Here is a 17,073-nt window from a genome sequence, read left to right as displayed (position 1 = left end):
ATGCATTGAAATCTAATGTTGTCAACTCAACACTGGATGATCTCGTCGTCGATGACAATGTCAGCGGTCGCGATCGTGTTTGGAGCGTTGTTAGCTTCGTTTCTGAATACTGGATAGAAAGAGATGGTAGTAGCTCAGAAGTTATCGGTGGACTGGTTGCTCTACCTGAATTCTTCACATTTGATGGGGATTCCGGTATCAGAGTTGAAGAAGTTGTGTCTTCTGTAGTTGATCCAGTTGTTCTAAGTGCTGACGAAAACATCGCCCGCACTGTACTACTAACTAATATAAAGAGAAAATTTAAAACAAAAAAGCAATAAGCGTTATGAATATTCAATGCTATTCATCATTTTTATCGAATGGATTGACTGGTTATTCTACCCGGATTCTCCACAGTTGATGGGGACTCTGGTATCAGTGTTGTAAATGTTGTAGAGAAGATATTTTTGAACATACTTATGTCTTTTGTAGTTGATTGAGTTGTCCTAGGAGCTGATGTAATTTTAGCTTGCACAGTACTCTGGGCTATTATAAAGAGGAAGTAAAATAAGCATTATGCATAAAGGATATTTCAAGAGCTACATGTATCTAATGTTATTCAACAATATTCTCAAATATCCTTCATAACACGAGAGACTTTCTCTTCATATTACAGAACAGCAAGTGCATAAAAATCAAGAGCAATTACTAATGTATTAACAAAATTCACAAATATCCTTCATATCATGATTTTACCCTCTTCTTATTACATTACACAGGTGCGTAAAATGAAGCGAATATGATCATTATATATTTTTATATAATTAATCATTTTGTAAAAAATCAGCACAAAAGATTACACTAATGCATATAATCAATAAAGAAAATCCAGTGAAAAATTAATAATCAGATAAGTGTTGAAGACATTTCTAGATAAACAGCATCATATCTATAACAAGAGACCCATGGACCATGATAATCAACTGAGCAACAAAAGAAAATGTTCCTATCTAAAGATTGACCGCCCTCTTTGGACATACCCTACTTCCAAAGATAATGATTTAACACATTTGAATTTACAGTATATATATGGTACGTTTCACTACATTTAAAACTTTTGAAGGGAAATATTTTTTAAAATGATTTTTAAAGATTATTTAAAAATTCGACCCTCTTCCCCTTAGTGGCCCCGGGGATCATAATTTAATCAAATTTAAATTTACTCTATATGAGGATGCCGCCTCCTGTGAGAATACAATGTTTAAAGGTTTTTATCTTTAATTTATATTAATTAGTAAAAATTTATTTCCACTGTGCCCCTACCCTTCCTCTAGGGTCATGATTTAACAAACTGCAATCTACACTACCTAATGCTGCTTCCACTTAAGTTTCAGGTTTCCTGTCCAATTGCTTTCAGAGAAGATTTTTCTCTATATATACTAATGTAAAAATTCGACACCCCCTTTCTTTATATCCTGGGTTGACGAGATGAAAACTGAAACACCTCGTCCTTTCCTGTATAATTTTAAAGTATGTTTTGTCTAAAAAATTTTAATGATATACTTCTCATGAAATTATTAAGATTTGATATAAGTTAAAATGTTAATTTTAACGTCTGTATTTTTGTCACATAAATCTTATCATTTATCAATTTAATTTATGGGTACAATTCCTTTCGAGGAAAAAAATACGAGGAATGCAACATCTTTTCTTTGAGCGGCATAGATTTCCTTCTTTTGTCTGTGTAATTCGTCCAATTCACAAATGGGATATTACAGTAAGTTATTCAGCTGGTTTTTTTGTAAAGCCATTTACCTTGAGATGGTGTAGGAGTTGTGGTCTCTAGTTGCAATGCAGTAGTTTTGACCTCCATTTTCTTGGATGTTGTTCTAACCTTGTATTTTGTTGTCGTAGCCAACATTTTCTGCGTCGGTAAGGCTTTTGTTTGTGGTAGAGATACTGAAACAAATATTTGTTATGGAGAAGGTTTACATAGGCATAGCCTGCTGCCTAATCCATTTATGTAAATATATATTTGCATAGTAAAATATGCTCAAATCAAACAATTATTTGTGAAATATTTCAAATATCTATTAATTTAAATAAAGAAAATTGACTTATAATAACAAGACATAAGTAAGCTACCTTTCCATGTGAGGTTGAATCCTTTGTCTGTCATACTCTTGTCTGATATAAATAATATTAATACTCTGATTTCATTTCCTCGTCCAGATAGATTGTAATTCTTCAATTGTCCACATCGTTTAAAAAGGCGAAAACAACAAGGTTCAATTTCCATTATCTACAAGCAATCAGTGATCGTTCATAAGATAAAAGGTTTATCAACATTTCAAATCAAAATTTCAAATTGAGTATAATACAACTCTGTGAGAATCCTATGAACTTCATTCGTGCGATTGCAATATTGTCTAGAGTATTTTTTTTTAAATATAAGAATAAATCATGTTTGATTGTGACTGTTCTTATACTTCACAAGCATTCATTAGGATGTTGCACAAGATGTGATAAAGAGATTGGATTTTAAAGAAGACGTCCTCTCTACATTTAAAAAAAGCTGTTCACAATTCCAGTCAAATATAAACACAAAGGAAAAACATAGTGTCGATGTAGAGGAGTGTGTATAAATGATACTCGCCTGTGATTTATCATTTTGGTCCTGGCATATTTGCTTATCAAAACTTATCAACAATAGCTCAATAAGCTTATGGTGCTTGCCTAATCTTAGTTACGATATCTGAAATGACATTGGCACTATTTGACCAAAATAGCATTCCCTTACCAAAATAAGTGCTAAACTCAACTATCATAAGTTTCATAATAGTAACATAAGTCTCCTTGTTCATTTTAATTATGGACTTATTATTTCTGCTCAGTATTAAAGTAAGTATTGCTTCTAGTAATGCAGATACATATAATTGTACCCTGATTAGAAAATGTCGAGTTGGGCTATCACTGCATGATCAGATCTATGAAATCTTGTTTTTGCCGATAGGCAATATTAATTAGGTTTATCAAATATGGATAAACCCTGTTATTTCATGCAGTTAAGCATATTGTTTGGGGCAAAAACTATAACTCTAGTAATGTTAATACAAGGGCAATAACTCCACACTTCCTGGTCTTGGAGCGTGCGCGTTAAGCTCTTCCTTTTATATTCAACTGTTCCCTGAGTCGGTCACAAAAAATCCCCTCCCACCCAAACCCATTATTTAGAATAAGGTTGCATGGTTATAATTTATTATAAATTTCCATTTAAACTACTTATAAATAGTTGCATAGGTATTGTTTTTGTACAATTATAAATTGTGAATAGCTTTTTCGGTTTGAGTTTTCTTTTGCAGCGTCATGGCCATGAAGAATAGAAGAAAGGTGTGCTGGAAAGTGAATATGGACAAAGAATGGTTTTGCAGGTCATCTGTATTCAAGGACTCAGCAACAAAGTGCATAATTTTGATTAGAATACTGTCTCCGTGGGGCACTGTTTTTTCCAGGCTCCTCGGGTCAGGAGAGTATTTCTAATATTGTATATTACATATATATTTGATATATGCTGCCATATTGTTTGAACGGCGCATGTCGAGTTCAATGTACAGGTATGAAATCTATCTGATGTACATGTACTATATATCTGACTGATATCTATCTGATATTCATGTACTTATCTAATTTTTATTTTTGCACATTTGATTTAACGGCCATGACAACTACGCCAAGCAAACAAAAGTCTATTTAGTTTTGTATATACACCAGGGTAAATATCTTAATCATAATTGTCTGTTGTTTTGATATTGGTATTAGCTAGAAACATGAAAAGCATATTTATTTGGTCAAAGGTCATGAAATAACCCTCACTATAACGATTCTTGAGAATAACAGTTTTTGCAAGACGCTGTGAATGATATGTGTATCTATATAAATAAATAAGAACGCACTCCTTTTAAGAAGACTAGCAAAAACTAATAATGCTCGAAAAAGGGTATTTAAAGGGTCACGCATCCTTTCCAAAAAATTATGAATTGTTTTCAAGTTTACCTCCAAATAATCATCGCAATAACTGTACGACCATCTGTTGATATTCATTTCAATTATTCTGAAGGCCACGTTTGCTGACTGGCTCCCGGTCCTTATTATCCATGTGTAATTGGCATTGTTGGGATAGCTCCCAGGGTAGCCCGGTGATGTTATTTGACCATTGATGCCGTCTTTGTATTGCAAAATATTGTTAACAACTGAAAAAAAATTCACTCATTACCATGTGATTTATCATGCTGAGGCATAGTTTAACAACGATATACAGTTAACAAGAAAATGTGTTACCCGAACATCAACTTAAACAGAAATGGTTTATCTTCTTCATTCAATTTGATCTTTGTGCATGATTAAAACAATATGTTATATTATCATTTTGTTTAGCTAAAATTCTGGCTTGAAAAGTCTATACAGTGACAAATGCAATTTTAGTGCAAAAAAGGCAAACTAAATGCGCCATAACTATGCGAGATGAAAACTGTCCCCCTTCCGCCCCGTCTTTTTTCTGCATCTGTATAATTTTAAAATATAAATTGTCTAAAACCTCAATGATATACTTCTAATGAAATTATTAAGGATTTGGATAATATAAAACGTTCATTCTCATTTCTGTATTTTTTTTTTCACATAAATCTTATATATTCGTTTGATTTATGGGTACAATTCCTTTTGAGGAAAAAAATACAAGGATGGCAACATCTTTTCTTTGAATGTGCATTGATTTCCTTTTTTTGTCTGTGTAATTCGTCCAATTCACAAATGGGATATTACAGTAAGTTATTCAGCTGTTATTTGTAAAGCCATTTACCATGAGATGGTGTAGGAGTTGTGGTCTCTAGTTGCAATACAGTAGTTTTAACGTCCATTTCCTTGGATGCATGTCTAACCTTGTATTTTGTTGTCGTAGCCAACATTTTCTGCGTCGGTAAGGCTTTTGTTTGTGGTAGAAAAACTGAAACAAATATTTGTTACGGAGAAGGTTTACATAGGCATAGCCTGCTGCCTAATCCATTTATGTAAATATATATTTGCATAGTAAAATATGCTCCAATCAAACAATTATTTGTGAAGTATTTCAAATATCTATTAATTCAAATAAAGAAAAATGACTTATAATAACAAGATATACATGTAAGTAAGCTACCTCTCCATGTGAGGTGGAATCCTTTTTCTGTCATACTCTTGTCTGATATGAAAGATATTCTGATTTCCTTTCCTCGTCCTGGTAGATTGTAATTCTTCAAATAACCACATCGTTTAAACAGGCGAAAACAACAAGGTTCAATTTCTTTTATCTACAAGAAATCAGTGATCGTTCATTAGACAAAAAGTCCATCAACATTTGAAATCACTTGAGTATAATACATGCACAGTTTTGTGAGGAATCGTAGGAAATGCATCAATGTAATTATAATGCTGTCTTGTGCGTTATATGATAATTTCTTTTAATGAAAGGATTAACATATGTATGTTTGTGTTGTTATTGTTCACCAACATTCATTAGGATGTTGTACAAGATGTGATAAAGAGATGAGATATAAAAGATGCTCTTTGTATATTTAAAAAGCTGTACCCAATTCCAATTAATGATAAACATATGGGGAAAACATTTAAATAGTGTACTTGTATTGTTACCACGTGAACATCGTGTCTGTGTAGAGTTTAGCGAAGTGTGTGCAAATGATATTTGCCCGTTATCTATTTCAGGAGCATATGATGCCTTTGTAATAGAGTCTATTCAATTGTATACTAGATACTGGATTTTTTCCTAAAAGTTGGTCTACTTCCATCATTGTACCTGTTTAAAAAAGGGTGATTGTACGAATCCAGACAATTATAGAGGTATAAGTCTGGTTAGCAATATGGCTAAATTGTTTACATCTACATTGTATATTGAACAACAGACTGTTAGATTGGTCGAAAACAAACGATGTAATTACGGATACCCAGTTTGGATTCAAACCTAATTATGGTACACGAGATACAATATTTGCTCTCCATTCTATTATAACAAATACTTTGTGCAAACGGAAACGATTGTATTGTGCATTTATCGACTTCAAGAAAGCTTTTGACTCAGTTGATAGATCTAAATTATGGTTAAAGTTATCTAAAGTGGGCATCCAGGGTAAATTGTTAAATGTTATTAAAGCTTTATATAATGATGTTAAATCTTGTGTTGTCGTGAATGGGCGCTTAAGCGATTATTTTTGTAACAATGTTGGTCTTATGCAAGGTGAAGTGCTATCTCCAATTTTGTTTGATTTATATGTAAATGGTTTTGAAATGATTTTTTTAAAATCTGGATGCATACCGCACGAATTATTATCATTAAATTTGTTCCTACTAATGTATGCGGATGACATGGTACTTTTCTCTGAATCTGTTGAAGGTCTACAACTACTTTTAAATGAATTGTCACACTATTGCAAAATTTGGAACATGTGTATAAATGTTGAAAAATCAAAAATTGTAGTTTTTAGAAATAAGAGCAAAATCAAATGTAACGAAAAATGTTTTATTGGTAATGACGTATTAGAAATCGTGGAACAATTTACTTATTTGGGAATTATATTCCAGTACAATACTAAATTTACAAAAGCAAAAAAGCAATTATCTGACCAGGATAGAAAGGCAATGTTTGCGCTTAGGAAAAATGTTAGAGGCATGATACTTAATCATGAAACCTTATTATCGCTTTTTGATTGTTATGTTGGTGGCATTATTATTCATGCTTCAGAAATTTGGGGCTCTCATAAAGGTAACAATGTTGAAAAACTGCACCTTGATTTTTGTAAGTAAACCCTCGGTGTGAAAAGGTCTTCATTTAATGCTGCTGTGTATGCAGAGTTAGGTAGAAAACCTCTTATTACAAAAAGGTTTTGTTCAATTTTAAAATTTTGGAAGGATGTGTTATGTAGTTATAATTGTATTATACAAAAGTGTTACGAAGAAATGTACATTAACTGCGAATTACATGGATATAAAAACTGGGCTTCTAATGTAAAGAAGATTTTAAATGAAATTGGGTTCAATGAAATTTGGAATAAACAAACAATTGATTCACTTACTCTAAAAGTCATAAATCAACGAATCGCAGACCTGGCTAAACAAGATATTTTTGGTAAAAAAGAAAATTCGTAGAAATATCATTTTTATAAATATTTAGTGGATGGATTTTATCTTCAATATTATCTTAGAAAGTCAATTTCTGTAAAATTTCAACAGTGTATATCAAAATTAAGATTGTCCTCTCATCGTTTAGCTATCGAAACTGGAAGGTACAATAATACACACAGAGCCCAAAGGAACTGCTTTTCATGTAAAAATTATGTTGAAGATGAATTCCATTTTATTTTAGTGTGTCCAGTATATATTCAATACCGTCAAAAATATATTAAAAAGTATTTTTATGAGAAACCATCGATGTTCAAGCTGTTGCAATTGTTTAATAACGAAAATTTTAAAGATATGTGTAACCTCGGCACATACATTTATTATAATATGAAATTAAGAAAAGATATATGTAATTAACGTTAGATGTTGTTCTTTTGATTCTTTTCGCCTTTACTTATGTCAATTTTTCATATTTATGTATGTGCATTGTACAATGTAATAGGGTCTCCTGTAAAATACCCACATCTATACTTTACTATGTTTAATTTGTAAAATCTGATGAGTTGCAAAGCTTAAAGAAATGAATGAATCTATTATTTTGGTACAGGTGTAAAGTAGAATAATGACCCCCGTAGAATAATGACCGGGGGTAATTTTCGACGTAGAACAATGACCCCCGGTCATTTTTCTATGCAGAAAAACGACCCCCCCCCTCCCCCCGGTCATTATTCTACGTAGGAGAATGACCCTTTCGTCTGAAGAATAAGTGTCATTTTCTTAAAAATGAGCACACTCTACTTGAAGAAAATTAAAGTGACCCCTGTAGAATAATGACTCCCTTATAAATTCAACTTTTTCAGTAGTCTTAGTAATAATATTGTAAATTTCACTGCAGTTTCTAGAAAGTAGCAGAAATTAAAATTCATATTCAGTTAAACTTATAGTGAAAGAAGGGGCATTTCTTAGAAATAAGAATTCTTCCGGTAAAACATGATACTGACGAATGGTATCGGGGAATGGCTGTAATCTTAACGAGTTACAGTTACATGTAATTCATTATTACGATAGGTAACAAATAACTTTTATTCCGAATATTTTGTCATGAGAAATACAAACTGATTTTTAAGAATTTTTCCCCCTCTATAGTGCTATATAGTGAAAACAATTACCGGTGTGATACCTTGAAGGGCTGTATGTTAAATTGTAAAAATGCATGCAGACGCCAGTTTTCAGTATTTTATGTCAAATCTTGTTGACAGAAATTAGTTTCTGCAGTCTGAAGAGAGAAAATGTTTTAAAATTTTGTAATGAAAAAATATGAAAAATTATGATTTTTGGCGTGTAAAACATAATTTTCAAATATAATAATAATATTTCATATAATTATAAAATAGGTTTCAGTCATTTAGTTGAAGGGTCATTATGAGTCAAGTATACAGAATATCAGCATGATTGAATCCAGGAGCTTTTCATGGTTTTCATCCTTAAGAACTAATGCATTTCAGTTGACCAAATAATGTTTAATGCAATATAGCCAAAAAATCAGTTTCTACCCACATTTTATCGGGAGTTCCTTATTTACAAAATACAAATACTGATATTTATGTTTGAATGACCTAAGATATTGAAATATTAGTCATTGTTAAAATGTTTAGAAGGAGATATTACTATTTTTTATATGGTAACCCCAGCACACCTGTCCTATTCTAATTAATGAAAATCAAAATTTGAATGGAATCATATTATGTAACATGTATGGGTACAATATAGATGCCCCACCCATATCCACAACTATTGGGGGTTGGTATAATGATTCTTTTATTTTAGTATTGTGATATGGCATGCACTTATGTGATTCCTCGTGTAAAGATGCTTCATAAATGCATTGCCTTATTGAATTACTCTATTTATATGCTTATTGCTCTTGCTGTAAATTATCTAAGATGTGTCAATCATCATTGATCAGTAATTCTCTTCAAATTCTATAGGGATGGCCTGATGAGAGGTATAATTAAGTGTGTCCAATTGAAATTTCATGGCTACTTTTGCTCTACAGATAGAATGTGACATAAATCACAGAATGAAGTTGCATCCCAGTTGTTTCTTTTACATTTCTTATCATCAAAGCAAGATTTATGGTTGTCAGAGCAGATCTGAGCTCCATTGGAGAATAATACATACCCTTTTCCATATCACAGCCTGTATCAGCCCAAGACTCCAATATCAGCCCGAGGGCCGAAGGCCCATGGTATGATATTGGTCGAGGACTGATACAGGCTGTGATATGGAAAAGGGGTATTTATTATTATATTTATTATATACTTAGTAATAAATTTTGTAAAAAGGCATCAACGTGAACAAATTGATTTTAAATATCATTTAAAAGTAGTTTGTATACATGTATTAAATAAAAATATTAGATCTTATTATTTTACAAAACATTTAGCTACAAAACCGGAATTTCCTCGTGTTTTAAAATTAAATGCTCCACAACTGAAATTTTCAACTGCATAAAAAATGTCGACTGCAATATATGTTTCATATTTTTCTGTAAACATGCACAATTGCTGTAACGGAAAAAGGCAGAGAAGTTCCGCAAGGGGTGTGATACGGATCCGTATCAGCCCTAGGGCCAATAACCTGTATCAGCCCCGGAGGCCAATACGAGTTGTGTGACGTCATCTGTATCACATATGCCAAAAACCTGTATTTATTACTAAGTGTTTAATTGGGATTGGGAATTCTCAGATGCAAATTTGAAAAGGATCTGACATCTTTAGAGTCCCGTCAAGCCAGTAGAAGCTAAAGGCCAATACGGGAAAATAATCAAAGTACTGAGAATACTCAAACAGAAAATATATTTTACTTTATTATCGGCATACTTTAATTAATATCTAGATGATTAATGCATCAATAAAAGCATTGACAACTTCTGAGGCAGTATAGGTCGCCTGGATAAGAAATATAAATGTGTCTTGTGATCAAAATCAAGGGAGATATAGACCAATCGGAACCACCTTGTGGTACCCGTACAGCCCAAATTTGGGACCTGAAAATAAAAGTCCTATAGGTCTCCTGCACTGCCCTGTAATTTGTTTGATGTACACTTTAAAGAAGAATAAGATAACGGCCCACCATTCACCACAATATCGTTGTGAAAAGTTTAAAAAACTGACAAAGTTCTAGTGAGCTAAATGGACACATTTAAATATGATAGAAGTCCAGATGATTGTTATAAATATTTAAAAAGTTCCTCTCCTTAACGCGTGTGTTTTTAAGTTCATGTCATGTTGTAAATTTTGAATTTACGGGTAGCAGTAAATACAAAATTTACAACATGACATTCATGTGATCAAAATCGAGGGGGATATAAACCCCTAAGATGATCATGAGCCTGAACCCCTTATCAACGCTTTTAGAAATAATCTCCTTTAATCATATGCAATCAGTCTAGTTAGAATTTCCTATAGACAGGTATTCTTTACACAATTGCTCTAAAAAAAATAAAGTCTATTCATTAACACAAATACAACATTACATGTTTTGAATATTGATGAATATGTATTACGTAGAAGAAAACAATACGAACGTAAAATGATTTTTTTAAATCACTTTCCCCCAGAAATGTAAATATCTCCTCTGAGAGAGAAAGTTATAATTACTCATTGTGTACAAAATTGTTTTTCTTTTTTTTTAATTGCACGGGATGGCTTGGCAACAGTAGCTAGTTCAGTTCAGTTCAGATCATTAGCAACACAGATTTCTACATGTAATTACACACGTGTAGACCTGGCAATTAATTGCCGATGCAATTGTGAAATCGCGATAAAATAAAGTTTACCAAGCTGCATACATTTTGTAAATCCAATAATTATCGTTTTTAAAAAATAGAGCTATATAAAATGTTGTTAAGAATTATTCATGGTAAAGTACATGGTACAGTTCAGCAGATTTCTACACAAGTGCAGTGTCATTTCCCGCCATCTGTCGACGAGAGAAGAGACATGAATGTTAAAATTAATAACAATCAATTTGTGGCAATGTAAGTGTGTTTGTGTGTGTTTGCAACGGCTATGAAAAACTATATACAGCTATTTTTACAAGTTCGTTTAACATGTTTTACATGAAGAAAAATAACCCCTTGGTCTTTTTTCTTCAGAAAAATCCAATTATTCTACAGAAAAAGGGGTCATTATTCCAAGTCGAAAAATGGCCCCTGGTCATTATTCTACGGGGGTCATTATTCTTCTTTACACCAAGTTCAAGTTCATTTATTCGCTCAAAACCATTTCAAACATATGGTACATGAGGACAAAAATAACATTAAAATATACATATAAATTGATCAGAGGTAAACAATTATATTAATATAAAGGTTATAGAGTTAGGAAAAGTTATACAAAGTGAAACTCATGGAGGACAGACTACCTCGTATATCTTTGTTATGAAAATACACAATTTTCTCAGCAATTTCAGGTTACATGTTGTCATAAGATACGAAAATTTTAACACATTAGGTCTAACTGAAAATTTTTTGTCTATAAACTTGTTCCGGACTTGTGATATTGCATCACATTCTAAAATATAATGAAATTCATCGGCTATACGTTTTGTATTACAGAGAGGACAAAATCTTTCATTTAATGGGATACCCTCCCATCTTCCCAGTTCAACTGGTAGATGGTGATTTGAAGTACGAAATTTACCTAGAATTTTTCTGAAATTCAGGGGTAAAATATCTAAATATTTTTCATATCCAAAATTTGTTTTAAAAATTTTATATATTACTCCTTTTGATGAATTATTTATATCAGCATGCCACTTTTGAATAAATTGATCTTGTAATCTCTGTTTAACTGCCGTTGAAACCCATTTTTGATTAACAATATTTAAAAACTGACTATGCCAGACATTTGATAAACCACATGAGTTAAAAACATGACGAATACAATCAATCCAAGGGTTAGTACTGGTTGTATTTTCAGTCTGATTCAACAAGTACCGGTATAATATATTTGTAATGCTAGTATTAGTACTAGAAATTAATTTACACCAGTATGATACCATTCTAGTAAATACAATTACAGATAAAGGAAAACGACCTGTTTCTCCGTAAACCATATAGTTTGGAGTACTACTTTTTAAACATAAAATGTGCTTTAAAAACTTTAGGTGAACACGTTCAATACTATCAAGTTTTTCAAAACCCCATACTTCGCAACCATACAGCAATACAGGTACAACCATTTTATCAAAGAGTTCTAACTGACATGTAACTGGTAGATTAAATTGTCTAATTTTTCTAATGACACCATACATTGCCTTTTGGGCTTGGTCACATAAATGTTTTTTGGCTTTTAAAAAAGAGCCAGTTCTTGAGAATATAATGCCAAGGTACTTAAATTCTTTAACAATTTCTAAAACTCTATCGTTAAAATAAAAAAACTCTTTTACACATTCGTCCTTTGGAAAAAATTAATACTTTTGTTTTATCTATATTAACATTTAATTTCCACTCTTTACAATAACATTCAAACTCATTCAGTGCGTTCTGCAAATCATCGCCAGATTCCGCCAAGATAACAGTATCGTCTGCATAAAGAAGTACAAGTAGTTTTATATATATACATAATTCATTTTCTATTGATGTGGTAAAACTTTGCAGACCAGCAATATTTTTTTCAACAAGATAATTTTCTAAATCATTTATGTACAATGAAAACAAAAATGGTGACAAATTTTCACCTTGGCGGACTCCAACATTACAAGAAAAAAAGTCGGATACCGTGCCATTCATCTTGATGCGTGATTTAATACCTTTATACATATTTGTAATATATTTAAAACATTTACCATTAATACCATAATTTAAGAGCTTGCACCATAAACCATTTCTCCAAACTGTGTCAAACGCCTGTTTGAAATCTATAAAAGCACAGAACAGTTTTTTCTTGAATTTTTTCTTCCGGCATATATGCTTATCATAACTTATCACTAATAGCTCATGTTGATTACTTAATCTTGATTACTATTTCTATTATAACATTCGCACTATTTGACCAAAATAATACGCTCTTAATTCAAGCATCATAAGTTTCATAAAACCTACAAGATAATTGAGTGTAGAATATTAGATATTTATAAACAAAGTTTGATGTCATCTTTTTCGACATCTCCAAAGAGTAGGTTATATCAACACCTTGTGGATAATTTTTGTTTGCAAACTTATCTTAGGAGACCGATTGATTATACTTCAAAAAAATTTATAAATATTTTTCGAACTTCATCACACTCTTTAAATATTGAAAAAGGTCGACACAACAAGGTGCCAAGAAATGAAAGATTTTGCAATCGTTGTAATAAAAAAGATTTAGAAGATGAGTTCCACTTTATACTCATATGTCCTTTTTACGCTGAATTACGAAAGAAATATATAAAGAATTTTTATTACAAAAAACCAAGTGTTTTTAAGCTAGCTAAACTTTTAAGTGTAAACAATACTAAGGAACTCAATAATTTAGGAAAATATTTATCTAGCGCTTCCAAAATGAGAGCGCAGCATTGTAATAATACTACAGTTTAATTAAGCTACTTATACATTTATGTTCATTCATATCTTAAGATATGTACATGATTATATTGTCTTAATATGTCCACTCACTTACTGCACATTGCACATTTGTATATAATTTTATATGTATTATAATTTGTATTCCGATGAGTTGTAAAGCTCAAGGATAATAAATTGAATTGAATTGAACGTGCATAATGGCATATACGTTTCCTTGTTCATTTTAATCATGCATTTAATGTGTCTGCTCTGCTTATAAAAGCTATTTAGTAGTGTCGATACATACAGTTGTACCATAATTAGACTATATAGACTGAGGACGTTGTAAACATTTTAATATATTTATCTATCACCACATGGTCAGGTCTATGAAATCTTGTATTTGCCGATATGATAATAAACCCAAACTATATCGATTCTAGATAATAATAAAAAATTGCAAGACACTGTAAAAAAAAATATGCGTACAAATATAATAATATCGCAATCCTTAAATGAAGACTGGCGAAGATTAATAATGCTCGAAAAGGGAGATTTAAAGGGTTACAATATGTATGCATCCTCTCCAGAAAAAAGAAATAAATGCTGAATATTAATCAAGTTTACCTCCAAATAATCATCACATGGCCCCCATTTTTCGATATTCATATCAATAACCCTGAAGGTTACGTTTGCTGAGTGGCTCCCTGTCCTTATTATCCATGTATAATTGACATCGTTGGGATAGTTCCCAGGGTAGCCCGGTGATGTTATTTGACCACTGATGCCGTCTTCGTATTGCAAATTATTAATAGCTACCAATTCTGAAAAATTCACGTATTATCATTTGATTCATAATGCATGAGGTTTGTCGACGATATACAGTTAACAAAAAAATGTGTTACCTGAACATAAATTCCAAACAACAATGAAAAGAATGGCTGCGTTCATTTTCCAAACGTATCAAATGTATAAAAATCCTTTCAATGACTGTGCTTTGATCTTTCTGATTCCGTTCGCATGCTCTGTTATATTCTCGAAATTCTCAAAATAATGAGTGTTTCCTGTAGACAATAAGGAAACAACTCTTTAAAATATATTTTTAATTTTTTTATTAGAAAACGGAAGGTATACAAAGTTTCACTGATAACATTTTTAACATTCTAGAACGCTTAGTTAGGCCGTTACATGTACCGTACCTATCACTGAACCCTTGAACAACAAAGAAACTATATTAAAATTAAAAGTGAATGGGGCCTCGCTATTGAACCGTCTCAATTTAAGCCCGTGTTCACTGAAAGCCACAAAGCAGCGATGATTTTTTTAAATTTATAATTAAATACCCGTTCCTGCCTCCCCTCCTTTCCCCTTTTTTCAAAACAGAATTTTTTTTTGAAATTTACACATAGACATTTTGAACTTACTTGGCCCTTTTCTTGTTACACAGTGTTAAAAAATCAAAGTTATTGGGTAATTTAACACCTACAGTATAAACATTTTAAACATAACGCAATCATGGTCACGATTTCAGATTTTGAATGTGACAACCCACCCCGCCCCCCCCCCCCCCCTTACAAACATGATGCTACGTGCTTGTGAAGACGAAACTGTGAATATAACTACATGGGTATTTCACCAAGAGCCAGGATTTTAATTTTTGCGTTCAAATTTCAAGACATGAACATTACTACTCTCATTCCTTCTGGTCAATTCAGTATTTTGATTGCAAGGGATACAAGTAATTGACTATGTATATATGTCATGCATGAAACGCTTAACATGTGTATAAATAATTGCGATTTCGCTAAAGATATATTATTCTTTTTGATCAATATTATAATTACATTTGAACCATATTCCTTGGTTTACAAAAAAGCCATGCAATGTTTTTTTTTTGTTTTTCAATCATCCATTGAGCTGTCGCTGCCACGTACATACATCGTTTAATATAGATATATTATTATGTATTTAGAGAATACATTCTACATTTTTTTAAACCACACACACACACACACATAATTAAAACCCTCAAATGTACTCTATGAACAACTGTTCTCTTTCAATCAGAATTATTACTCTGGCAGTTTTAATTTAAAATTTTAAAACACACACAATACTATAACTTCTCGAATAGGGTCTTATAGTTAACATGAATTCAGAAAAATATTCGGTCACAAAAGTTTTGGATCGTTTATAATAATGCACTCTGGAAAATTAGGTGCTTTAATTTTTAATATCTTTAGTTGTCTCGTCCCGTTCAAATGATGGCAATCTAGATTACAATCATCGGTGTTTACAAAGAAATATCAACATTTAATCATACTTTCGTAGTCAATTGTTTAAAAACGAAGCCCAGGATTCCTTTGCTTTTCTTATAAAGTGTGTTAAATGTCTCCAGGGGTAACAGTTGAAATTGACACCCCTCGAAAACCATTGTCAACCGACGCGAAGCGGAGGTTGACAATGGTTTTCGAGGGGTGTCAATTTCATTAACGTCACTATTCCGATGTAGAGTCATTTTGTTGATGATGTAATGAATTCCCTTGTGTATTTCAGTAGGTTATTAGTCATGCATATATCGACATATTAGATACTTGTAAATTGTAATACTGCTACAGTTCACAGTCAGTACAGAGACAAAATTCACGCAATTGCACGGACACAAAACTCGCCCAAGTGTAATAATCGCGTGTGTGGCCACGAGTTCCCATTTTAATCCGATATTCACATGTCCCAAAGATTTCAGTATTTAACATGAAAGTATAATAATATTTATTATATAATAATATATATAATACACAAGGGAATTCATTACATCATCAACAAAATGACTCTACATCGGAATAGTGACGTTAATGAAATTGACACCCCTCGAAAACCATTGTCAACCTCCGCTTCGCGTCGGTTGACAATGGTTTTCGAGGGGTGTCAATTTCAACTGTTACCCTCCCAAACAGGCACTATTTATATTAAATAAAAGTTAAATGGTTTATTTTCTTCTTAATAATTATTTCTCAGTATTCTGAAGTCCACGTCACTGCACGACCTATTACTTACGGTAACTATATCGTTTGCGCAATTGCGACAATCTAACAGTGTACAACCAAAAAAAAAAAAACGAACTTCTGTAATGACTACTTTGAGAAATGTTTTTGTGTTTCAGTCTCTCTTGGAATTCTCTTAAAAAGAAGGAAATACAATGTACATGTAACTTCGGGTCAGCGAATATTGTCTTTATCGCATCGTGATAATCTAATTCAAACACTTACTATGAACATAAAGTTTATGCATTATGGATATTCTTGGTCTAGATATTTAATATGTCAGTGGGTCAATACTTATTTCTGTCTACATGCTCCTCTTGGTTTGTTTGGTGT

The 17,073-nt window shown here is 32.0% G+C and overlaps 1 protein-coding gene across 1 annotated transcript; it reads right to left on the bottom strand.

The window, feature by feature from the left end:
• Window positions 1-352: 352 nt before the first annotated feature.
• LOC128187566 (blastula protease 10-like) lies at window positions 353-14,707 on the bottom strand. The gene is made up of 5 exons (XM_052857981.1): window positions 14,602-14,707; window positions 14,324-14,520; window positions 2,125-2,281; window positions 1,795-1,938; window positions 353-525 (listed from the first exon to the last, which is right to left on the bottom strand). The coding sequence occupies exons 1-5, from the start codon at window positions 14,645-14,647 to the stop codon at window positions 353-355; spliced, it is 717 nt and encodes a 238-aa protein (XP_052713941.1). The 5' UTR covers window positions 14,648-14,707.
• Between the last annotated feature and the right edge of the window lie 2,366 nt (window positions 14,708-17,073).

This window comes from Crassostrea angulata, chromosome 6 (assembly GCF_025612915.1).
Source record: "Crassostrea angulata isolate pt1a10 chromosome 6, ASM2561291v2, whole genome shotgun sequence".
Classification (NCBI taxonomy): Eukaryota; Metazoa; Mollusca; class Bivalvia; order Ostreida; family Ostreidae; genus Magallana; species Magallana angulata.
The sequence above is the reverse complement of the archived record's forward strand: the minus strand, read 5'-3'. Positions and strand labels throughout refer to the sequence as shown.

Bases quoted from the DNA above. Each gene is read 5' to 3' on its own strand.
- LOC128187566 (XM_052857981.1), bottom strand. From the start codon at position 14,647: ATGAACGCAGCCATTCTTTTCATTGTTGTTTGGAATTTATGTTCAG. The intron at 14,521-14,601 runs GTAACACATTTT...TGAATTTTTCAG, and splicing joins TGTTTGGAATTTATGTTCAG to AATTGGTAGCTATTAATAAT. The intron at 526-1,794 runs GTAAATGGCTTT...TCTTTATAATAG, and splicing joins AACTCCTACACCATCTCAAG to CCCAGAGTACTGTGCAAGCT.